The sequence below is a fragment of the Schistocerca gregaria genome, chromosome X (genome assembly GCF_023897955.1).
Source record: "Schistocerca gregaria isolate iqSchGreg1 chromosome X, iqSchGreg1.2, whole genome shotgun sequence".
NCBI classification, from domain to species: Eukaryota; Metazoa; Arthropoda; class Insecta; order Orthoptera; family Acrididae; genus Schistocerca; species Schistocerca gregaria.
In genome coordinates this window covers 143,758,377-143,770,628 of record NC_064931.1, presented here as the reverse complement: position 1 = coordinate 143,770,628, position 12,252 = coordinate 143,758,377, and the positions used below count along the sequence as shown (strand labels likewise).

General features: G+C 39.0%; 1 protein-coding gene across 1 annotated transcript in view; it reads left to right on the top strand.

Annotated features, from left to right (window-relative positions):
• LOC126299479 (uncharacterized) overlaps window positions 1-12,000 on the top strand; it is a 52,613-nt gene extending 40,613 nt beyond the window's left edge. Inside the window, exon 3 of the mRNA XM_049991419.1 lies at window positions 10,420-12,000. Coding sequence (XP_049847376.1) covers window positions 10,420-11,154 — 735 coding nt within the window. The 3' untranslated portion in view covers window positions 11,155-12,000. The remainder of the gene's footprint in view (window positions 1-10,419) is intronic.
• Window positions 12,001-12,252: the final 252 nt, after the last annotated feature.

Genomic DNA, 12,252 nt, shown 5'->3' with positions numbered 1-12,252 from the left:
ATTTTGCAAACTGATACTGTCTTTAAGCATTTCTACTTTCCTATAGGTAACTGCATCATCTGCAAATAGTCTTAAAGAGCTTATGATAGTTTATACTATATCGTTAATATACGTTATAAACAGTAATGGTCCTATCACACATCCTCGGGCTACTCCAGAAATTACATTGACATTTTGTCGATTTTGTTCCATTAAGGGTGAAGTGCTGAGTTCTGTCAACAAGGAAGTCTTTAATCCAGTCACAAATCTGGAGCAATACTCAAGAAGCTCATATTCTTTTTACTAATCGTCTGTGTGTGATAGTGTAACATGCCTTCCTGAAGTCAAGGCATCAACCTGAGCATCATTGTCTACAGCACTTTGGATGTCATGGAGAAACAGTGAGCTTAGTTTCACATGACCTCTGTTTGTGAAATCCAAGTTAATTTTTACAGAGGAGATTTTCATTCTCCAAAAGCATCATAATTCTTCAGCTTCAGCATTACTGTGCTCCCCCCCCCCCCTTCCCCCATGAACTATGACTCTACCATTGGTGGGGTTGCTTGCATGCCACAGTGATACAGACAGCCATACTATAGGTGCAACCACACCAGAGGGATACCTCTTGAGATACCAAACAAGCTTGTGGTTCCTGTAGAGGGACAGCAGACTTTTCAGTAGTTGCAGGGACAACAGTCTGGATGATTGAGTAATGTGGCTTTGTAACATCAACCAAAATGGCCTTACAAACTTCCAGCATACAGGAACAATTGTTGGTCAGCAACTTCTATTATCAGTACTACAAAAAACCAGCAAATTTCACTTTTTATTCAGTTGATGACTAGTTTTTGGCTGGGAATTATTTTCAAATCATCATAACATATTCAACATTGGTATTTCCAAAAATGCGAAAATCATGTTAATAATGTGCAAATGAATAGTTACAGTGCATACATCTGTATGTATGTACCCCTATTTGATTTCGTACGTATGACCCTGTATACACCTGACAAGAAGTCCTGTTCCTCCTGCCACTTAACGTCACTGATTCTCACTGTGCCTAAATTCAGCCTATCCATTTCCCTTTTTAAATTTCCTAACCTATTCTCCAATTAAGGGATCTAACATTCCATGCTCTGAGTGCAGGGCATTTTTCCCCCTCTCCTGATAACAACATCCTCTTGAGTAGTCCCTGCCTAGAGATTCAAATGGGAGACTATTTTACCTCCAGAATATTTTAGCCAAAAGGATGGTATCATCATTTAACCATGCAGTAGAGTTGCACACTCTTGGGAAAAATTATGGCTGTAGTTTCCTCTTGATTTAAGCTGTTCACAGTACCAGCACAGCAATGCCATTTTGGTACAATGAAAAACCAGTCAAAGTTGCAAATTTCACTTTTTTTAATCGCACAATTATTAGTTTCAGGCCAGGGCCCATTTCCAAATCACCATAGCACGGTCAACAATGGTATTTTCATAAATGCAAAAAACATCTATATGCACTGTAACTGTTCATTTGCACATTTTTGACAAAACAATGATAATGGAATGTAGTTGAATTGCTGAGGGAATTAAGTTAGGAAATGAGACACTTAAAGTAGTAGATGAGTTTTGCTATTTGGGCAGTAAAATAACTGATGATGGCTGAAGCAAAAACATTTCTGTAGAAGAGATATAGATTTCAATGTTAGGAATTCTTTTCCGAAGGTATTTGTCTGCAATGTAACCATGTATGGAAGTAAAACATTGATGATAAATGGTTTAGTCAAGAAGAGAATAGAGGTTTTTGAAATGTCATACAACAGAAGAATATTTGTGGCGGGGGGAGGGGGGGGGATAAAATTTGTAGAGGGAGGCCAAGAGATGAATACAGTAAGCAGATACAAAAGTATATAGGTAGCAGTAGTTTTTGGACATGAAAGTGCTTGCAAAGGATGGAGTAGCATGGAGAGTTGCATCAGACCAGTCTTTAGACTTTAGACAATAACAACAATATCAACAACAACAAAAGATGTTCCATAACTCTACAACAGATTGGTATCAATGACATATGTTTATAATTATGTACACCTGTCATATGGCCCTTCTGGAAAGCATGAATGACTTGCACTTCATAGCAGTCACTTGGTACCTTTGGTTGCTCCAGCAATCAACAGTAAACTGCTGATAGAAGGGGAGGAAGTTCTTTTGCATGATCTTTGTAAAATTTTATAGGTTTCTCATCTGGTCCTGATACCTTCCAACACTAAGGAATTATTGTTGCTTTTGTATCCCACAATTGGTTATCTCAATATCTGCCATTTTGATATTCATATGATGACTGAAAGGACTGACAGTGTTATGATCTTCCACGGTGAAACAATTTCCAAAGGCCAAATTCAGTATTCTCTGTTATCTTCGATTTTGGTGCCAGTATGGACACTGAGTGAATGGAGGATTTAGAACCACTTACTGATTTTACATAAGACCAAAACCTCTTAGGGTTTTTACTCAGATTGGTTGACAAAATTTTACTTTCAATGTCATTGAATGGTTCTCCTGTTGCTCTCCTTACACTCATTTTCACTCTGTTCAGGTTTTGCTTGTCTGCTACATTTTGATTTCTCTTGAATCTGTGAGGAAGCTCTTTTTCTTTACATAGCAGTTTTCTAATATGGCTGTTAAACCATTTTGGGTCTTTCACATGCCATATGACCTTGCTCAGAACATACTTGTCAAACACATATTGAATGATGCTTTTGAATCATTTTTCCATTTATGCTCCACATCTTCCTCATCATCACTGATATTTGATGCTGACTACTTAGGCACTCTGCAATTTGTATGCTGTCAACCTTGCTAAGCAAAAATATTTTCCTGCCTTTATGAATATTCCTTGTAATACCTGTAGTCATAATTGCTATCACAGCCTTGTGATAACTGATACCTTCCTCTATGTTAACTGTTTCAATAAGTTTGGGTCTCTTTGTTGCTAGGATGTCTAAGATGTTACCTTCATAAGCCGGTTCTCTTAACTATCTGCTCAAAGTATTTTTCAGATAAGACATTCGGAATAATGAATCCTTTTCTCTGCCACCAGTTTTGATAGCATGACTCTCCCACAGCATGACTCTGGCAAGTTGAAGTCACCCCCAATTACAATGGCATGATGAGGAAAATTATTAATGATATTCTGCAAATTCTCTCTGAAGTACTCTACCACTACAGCCCCTAGCCCAGGCACTCTGTAAAATCATTCAGTTATCATTTTTGACCAACCTTTGATGCTTAACTTCACCCAAATTAATTCACATTTGGAATCCATCATAACCTTGCTAGATGTTAGAATTTTTTGCTGCAGTAAATGCTACACCACCCTTGCAACTAACCTAACCTTACAATAAATGTTCCAATCTGAACTTAGGATTTTGTTGCTATTCACTTCTTGTTTCAGCCAGCTTCCTGTTCCTAATACTATCTGGGCATTATAACCTTCAATAAGTGATACTAATTCTGAAACCTTTCCTTGGATGCTCCTGCAGTTTACTGATATCATATTAACCTTTTCTATATCTGATCTTTGAGGACTAGCATTCTCTGAGAACATTGGGAATGTTGTAACTTCGATTTTGACATGCATTTTGTCTCCAATCCCAAGGGTGAGTTTCTCTAACCTAAGAACTCCCCATGTGCACTTACTGCATGTAGTGCACACCTGACCTATTAAGGGGAACCCTAAAGTCCTGTAACCGATGATGGAGGTCAAGATATTCACATCCAAAACTGTTATAGAGTCATCTGAGCCTCTGGTTTAGACCTACCACTCTACTCCAAGCCAGAAGACCATGATCAACCCTGGGTGCAATGTTACAAATAATCAGCTTAGCCTGCACTGTGCAAGTGATGCTAATTGCCTTCATCAAATCAGACAACTGCTGAGAGGAACCAAGGGTGGCCTTAAAACAGAAGCAGCAGGCATCATTCATGCTTCCATGTGCTGCTATTTGTAGCCAGTTGCACCTAGTGTGCTTGATAGCTGCCAGTGGGGTCTCCTCCTCATCAAGGATGAGAACCCACACCAAACATACTAAGTGTACACTGACATTCTTTCCCATCTCGCATGCTATTTCACTAAGAGGCTCCACTACCAGTCTGACAATGGTGCTCCCAGTGACTAGCATACCGTCCTTCTGCACTTGTCCATTCTGGGCAGGAAAATTGGCCACTGGTCCAAGAGAAGAGGCATCTCGTGCTGTCTCAGAAGTGTTATGAACACTGACAGTACCTCATATCTGTTTCTTAGGCATTCAGCCATGTGGCCTGTTCTCTCTTTTGCCTTCTGCCCAGTGACACACGAACCCACCACTGTGTGCCACTCACTATTGAATGAGGATGCAGAGTTCTCACTATAACCTGAGATTGCAAGATCCACAGCTTTTAAAACAAGAATGAATTTCTCTACTGAAAATGGATGTATCAACAGTTACTTTTTACTAGAAACTCTGGTTGCACAAAAGTCTACTAGGAATGAAATATTCAAGCTCTAGTGCACTGATCTAAACTGTATGCTGTGTACTAATAGGAGATTTAAACATGGTCACGTGACATAGTGCCTCTGACGACCAAAAAATTGCACAAGGAAGCCCCCTCACACAAGGATATACACTAAGATTTCTGCAAAAGCAAAAACTTACAGTGAGTTGGTAAACACTAATTTGCCTAGTAAAATACACAGATACAGTTCACCCTTTCACAGAAGTATGTGAAAAAAAAAGAAAACATAGAAGCTAAACTAAATTACTGTGTATCAGGCAACAACTACTACTGCTATCACTACAGGCATATACTTTTGAGTTGGCATCTGCCACTCTACAGATGGTTGGAGCATTCTGCACATGGCTGTTAAAATATTTATTGCAATTTCTACTCTAGGTCATTTTCAAGCATTTGGGATGTTAAAGTCAAACTCTACAATGCTACTTAATGACCTCCTGGAACATAGTTCCCAGCAGTATACATGTAGAGCAGCAAGTAGACTTAAAGCACCACAAATATCTGGTTTCATACTGCTGGGAACTATGGTCCAGTACCATGCAGAGTGACTGCACGGTTTGAGCACCATGTCAAGGACTAAGCAGACCTTTCCACTGGAGGTTTGAGTCCTCTCTCTCAGGCATGGGTGTATGTGTTGTTCTTAGCATGGTCCCTTAGGAATACAAACACATCTGAACATTTTTTATGGTCCAGTATGTCCCAACATACACTATGTGATCAAAAGTATCTTGACACCTGGCTGAAAATGACATACAAGAAGCTCCCTCCATCGGTAAGGGTGGAATTCAATACGGTGTTGGCCCATCCTTAGTCTTGATGACAGCTTCCACTCTCACAGGCATATATTCAATCAGGTGCTGGAAGGTTTCTTGAGGAATGGCAGCCCACTCTTCATCAAGAGCTGCACTGAGAAGAGGTATCGATGTTGGTCCGTGAGGTCTGATATGAAGTTGGTGTTCCAAAACATCCCAAAGGCATTCTATAGGATTCAGGTGAGAACTCCATGCAGGCCAGTCCATTACAGGGATGTTATTGCTGTGTAACCACTCCGCCACAGGCCGTGCATTATGAACAGGTGATCGATTGTGTTGAAAGATGCAATCGCCATCCCCGAATTGCTCTTCAACAGTTGTAAGCAAGAAGGTGCTTAAAACATCAATGTAGGCCTATACTGTGATAGTGCCATGCAAAACAACTAAGGATGCAAGCCCCCTCCATGAAAAACATGACCACACCATAACACCGCCACCTCCAAATTTTACTGTTGGCACTACACATGCTGGCAGATGATATTCACTGGGCATTCGCTATACCCACACCCTGCCATCAGATAACCACATTGTGTACCATGATTCGTCACTCCAGACAACATTTTCCCACTTTTCGATCATCCAATGTTTATGCTCCTTACACCAAGCAAGGCGTCATTTGGCATTTACTGGTGTGATGTGTAACTTATGAGCAGCCACTCAACCATGAAATTCATGTTTTCTCACCTCCCACCTAACTATCATAGTACTTACAGTGGATACTGATGCAGTTTCGAATTCGTGAGTGATGGTCTGGATAGATATCTGCTTATTACACATTACAACCCTCTTTAACTGTTGGTGGTCTCTGTCAGTCAACAGATGAGTTCGGTCTGTAATCTTTTGTATTGTACGTGTCCCTTCACATTTACACATCACTATAACAGTGGACCTAGGGATGTTTAGGAGTGTAGAAATCTCACATACAGACATGTGACACAAGTGACACCCAATCACCTGACCACGTTCGAAGTCCTTGAATTCCACAGAGCACCCGATTCTGCTTTCTCACAATGTCTAATGACTGCTGAGGTCGCTGATATGGAGTACGTGGCAATAGGTGGCAGCACAATGCACCTAATATGAAAAACATATGTTTTTGGGGGTGTCCAGTTACTTTTGATCACATAGTGTAGCTTCATAGAGTGGACTTCAACAACCCACATTTGTTGACAATGACCAAGTTTCAAAATTGAAATCACTATATGTAACAGCCACATAATTAATGATTTCAATCAGTAATTTTAATTGATTATTTCTTTCATTTTGTTACTGTTATTACTAGTTTTATAGTATTAATTATTTATAATTATCGCTATTTGTTACAAGTAGTGTACATATGTACAAATACATTAAATCATAGGTCTCTCTCTCTCTCTCTCTCTGACCTGTATAATATTTACATGTATAAGAAAATGATAGGAGTAGTGATTCACTGTTAACAATGTATATCATATTTTTAATGAATACTTTAAAACATCATTTATATTACTCAACCATTCCTTGTGGCTAATTTTTAACTTCAACAAGTATTTATTGCACATTTACCACAGTACATAGCATGGTCATGCAGAGAGAGGCCGACATTGATGCAGAACAGATTATGGATGCAGCAATCACACTTAAGTTAGTTTGTTCATAAGCAAAGGCCATAAGCCTGTCAGTGGCAGAGTTTGATGCGCAGCAGTCACTCATTAGTCCGAATATTAATCCATAAGTAGGGTCCAGGACACAGTGATGGTGTAGGAAACTTTAGGCAGATGGCACATGCTGAGAATCAAACATAAAATGCCTATAGCTGATTCTGGCAGTCTTATATATAGCCCCGGATAAGTGTAACAGCTCAGGTCACATGGTGCCACTGGTGTGGCTTGAAGATCACATGGAATTAGAGGTGCCCTCCATTTTGTCATCAGAAACTTCTGTTGTCGGCTCCATGTTTATGTCTACTGAAACTTCTGTTGTCGCTTCCATTTTTGAGGAGGAGGAGGATATTAGTATTTAATGTCATGTCAACAATGAGGTCATTAGAGATGGTGCACAAGCTCAGATTAGGGAAAGTTGGGGAATCAGCCGTGCCAGGAACCTTCCTGGCATTTGCCTAACATGATTTAGGGAAATCACAGAAAACCGAAACCAGGGTAGCCAGACACAGGTTTAAACCATCATCCTCCCAAATGTGAGTCCATTATGCTAACCACTATGCCACCTAGTTCGGTCAGGTCCATGTTTATGTCTATAGCCTGTACATCAGCCTTGGCATTCTCTGAAACTAGTGCCATATTTACATCTTCAGTTTCCAGCCAGGATACAAGATCTGCAACCCCCCACCCTCCTTGTGAATTTTGGATAAATTCCAGAGGGCCCCTCTTGCAGACGTGTGGCTGAGTTTGGTTATGGATGGGTTATGTCCCGCTGTCAATAACTGGTTCCACCAGAACTTGGGAAGTGGTGTTGCCCCAAGGGCAGGTAGTGCTGGTGCCTGGTGATGTCCTGGTGGAGGAGAAAGAGCTGCCTGCTGTGGCATGCAAGTATTATGGAAGTGTCAGTAGCTGTGTCACTTCATGGGGCTACATTTGGTTGCATAGCACATAATCTTGTTGCTATCAATAGAGTCAACATACATGTGCCATCCCAGATTGTTGAAGGGTTTTGCAAAAGCAGATGCATGAGGATGCACAGTTGTTGACCATGGAGTACTTCAACAGGGCTGTTACTACTGACTGTCATGATCAGGCCAAGCCTCTGTTGGTGTCTCTCCCATGGATGCTTGAACATGTGCACCATTCTTTCTGCCTAACCATTAGATACCAGGTGAAAAGGTGCCATGATGTGCAATATGCCACTCCAGGAGCAAGCTTCTTCAAATGCTTTGGATATAAATTGAAGGCCATTGTCCATTACTGTGATGTGCTATGTTCTTCGTGCAGTTCATTCCTCAGTCACGTCTATGTAGTAGGTGTAATACTTGGGACTTCTTTGATTCGGAAATGACCTTACAGAAGTTGCTGCAATCTGTGGCCAATAGCATAAGTCCATCAGTTATCAAAATGAGACCTTCCAAGTGAAAGAGTATCTGCAGCAGCAAAGTTGCAAAGGCTGGTAACTTGTGAGGTCACTCTTGACCAAACCAGCACAGGATTTGCTGGTGCTTTGAGTCTTGTCTTGTAGCATAGGCTAACGTGAGGGCTGTTATGAAAATGTTTTGCGCAGTGTCATGGTCTGAAAAGTTGATCTGAAAGCAGACCTCTGCACCCCATTATCAAATGCTGGGCAGGGAACCGTGGAGAGGCAGGACAACATGTCAGTGTTAGTGTGTTTAGTTGTGGACAGGAGTTGCAGCTACAGAGACTCAAGATCACTGCAGGTGCTATGTTGTCCCCTCTGGTAGCCTATTGCATTATGTGAATATTACCAGTAAGGGCTTATGTTCAGTGATAGTTGGAGGTGGGCTCCATAGAGATAGATGTGAAATTCTGTGATGGCATACAGAATGGCTAAGGCCTCTCTTTCTATCTGGAAGTAATTCCTCTGGGAAGGTGTTAGCATTTTTGAAGTAAAAGCAATTGGCTGACCAATCACTTTGGCATTCTTTTGACACAGCAATACCCTATGCCATATTGTGATGCGTTGGCTACCAAGATGAAAAGTTGGCTAGTTTTACATGATGCTAGACATGTGTCAGGCGAGAGTTGTTCTTTTAGCTTTTTGTGGACCCTGTTGCAGGTTGTTTTCCACTTAAGCAGCACCCCGTCCTCCATAGCAGTCTGAGAGAATGGGTAATGGCAGCTGCGTATAAAATAAATTTCATATAATAGTTTTATTTTGCTAATTAAATATTTCAACTGTTTTATATGCTTAGGTATTTTCATCTTATCAATGGTTTCTAAATTATGATGTGTAGGACAGACACACTTTTGTTTTGAATGTGGCCCAAATATTGCATTTCCGCCTGGAAGAACTTGGTTTTGCTCATTTCGTAGCATAGCTCAGCTGCATGCAGTATCTTGAACAAGATGCATTAGATTTGACAGGAATTTCTGTTGATTAGCTCCTGTGATGATGGTGTCCAAATATTATATATGCTTGACATCACTCAATCATGGCTGCATTATAGAGTAATATGAAATATAGAAGTAAAAACTTCAACAGCCAGGATCCTTAATTACAGTTTTATTTTTGATGACTAGTTTAGGCATATCTTAGTTGCCATCAATGGATCTTTTGCAAATACACCTAAATACATCTCTGTCATATCTACAATATCTTGTCTCATGTTGTAACACATCATTCCAGGAACATGAAGAAAAGATACATCAGCATATCAGTAATAAAACAAGATTTGCATAAAACGTCATGCATATTGCACTGACTATATGAGCTCATCTTCACACAACATGTGGAAGGAGACTTTTCTTTTATCTGTTGTGTGAACATGAGCTTTCACAGTCATGATATTTTATGTAAATGTTGTTTTATTATTGACATGCCATTGTCTGACTTCTTCATGTTCTTGGACTGATGTGTTATGACATCACAAGATATTGTGCATATGATGGAGATATTTTGATGTGTATTTTGGATAATAGTGCAATGTAGATTTTCCAAATCTGGTCATGAAAAATAAAATTCCAAATAGTTTACAATTATGGCATGTTTCACACCAGTTATTTAACTACTGTTGGAATAGTGCTAGTGCAACAGCAGTGCTGAAAGGCAGCTGCTAAAACTGGTATAGATCAAATAGTGTATTAAAGACAGGGACAAAATAGGGTAGGCTCTGCAGATATTTATCTGCCAGGTCAATCTTTGAGAGTCTGGCCAAGAGTCACTGACTTGACAGCAGGTACCGAAGGTAGGAAATAAGCTATGTATGTTCATCTATAATGTAAACAATTTGATATGTGAAAAGAACATTAATCTTTGTACTAACCTTTGAAACTGTTTATATTTTTGTTTATGTCATTATTGTGCTAAAAAAACCAGCTTAAATATAGTTTGCACCATTTTTGCTTGTAGCTTTCCTCCATAATTTAAATAAAGAGAAAGAACTATTGCAGGATGCCCTCAATAAACAAATTTTATTCTTATTACAGATTGGAGTGCCCTCACCTAAAGCACATGTGAAAAGATTATGCCGTAGAAAACTTCACAAAGGTACACAGACTGACATCAGTATGACTTTTGCAACAGGAAATATACTGGAAGAACATGATATAGTGGCATCCTGCTCTAAGGGACAACATGAACAGTGCGCTATAAAGAAGGAACCAGGAAACATTCAGGTCATAACAGGTGCTGACAGGAAGAATACTGGTTCCACTGACAGTTTAATCCAAGCTATTCCATCAACATCAACAGCAAAGCCCCATTCATTGCCAGAAATATCAGCTACAGTTTCACCAAAAAGAAGTGTATGTGTAATGACAGATGCAGTCATTACAGTTCAAAAAGCAGTGGCAGCTACACAGGCACTACGAGTACCACAAAGAAATGCAGCCGTGATGTCAGAGAAAATTATTACACATGACAAAACAGTATCAGCAAGATTGCCACTGACACCACCAAAATGTAATGTAGCTGTGATGACAGATATAGTAGATGAGAAAATAGGAAACAAATCAAAGCAGGCATCAAAACATGGAAAAAGAAGTGCAGCAAAGACCTCAAGAAAAGGAGATGATATTATATTAATAAGTAATGCGTCAACATCAGACACAGGTGTTCCACAGAAAAAAGATGTCGGAGTAATGACTGATGGTTGTGTTAAAATTTGTCTTCATGCACATGAAATATTAGATGATCTACCAGATTTGATGGCTTTGGACTGAAAACTGAGTTTATAGAGAGAAAACTTGAGTTTATATAGAGAAATGAAGATTTAATGGTCAGAGGAAATAAAAACCTACTTAGAATACTATCTTGGGGGGGGGGGGGGGCTCTTTCATTTGTTTAGAGACTGAAGTAAAATAATGTGTAGTGCAGCTAAAATTTCAAATCCTACAGATAAAGTGGATAGGATATCCAATGATGTAGAACATAGACAAAAAAGAAGTAGTGAGAGAGGAAGAAAATGGACCACAAAAGACTCATGAAAACAGAGGAGGGGAAATAAAATAAAGGATGAAAACATCAGAACCATAAAAATTGGAACTAATAGAAAATTCTCAAATTAATTAAGGTCAAAGGTATCATATGACAATGTTACACTATGTAAAGTAACTTCTTATCTGTAGATTTTTTAAATTACGTAACTGTGAAAAGTAAGAGATGGCTTGAGTGTGGAAGTATAACAGAATAAAATATGCCGTTAGTATAAACTCTTTGTGCATGCTCATACATGTTTGCATGTTTTATGCTGTACACCTCAGTCTATGAAACTTGATATTGTGTACGAGTGAGATGACATATAAATTGATAGTAAAATTCAGATTCATAGGTCTCTCCTCCACAAACCTGCAAAGAGTTCTTCATTTATAGCAATGATTAATCATACATCTTTAGATAATTATTTTAAAATTGGATTGTGTGTTGTGTAATAAAATGTAATCAAAATGCTGATGCTTTTGTTTTCTACTGTAATTTCAATTAATGACTGTATTAGCACTTCTATGTTGAAATAAAGAGTTTATTATATAGATTATACAATTAAAACAATAATAACCAAAACAATGAAAGAAGGTGGCATTTTTTTCTATTTTTACTGTACTAATTTTATTTGTTCACAACCAGTTTCAGTCTTCTAGGCCATTCTCGAGTGCAAAAGAAATGAAAGAAATATATTCACAGCTGTGAATACAGTGCTTTTGTTTCATACAGCTGTTGATTGCTGTGGACATTGCATAGTATGCCATATAACATAATCATTGCAAATAATACATTCTCAATTGATTTTTATGGCTCTACACAAAATTGAAAATGCTATATTA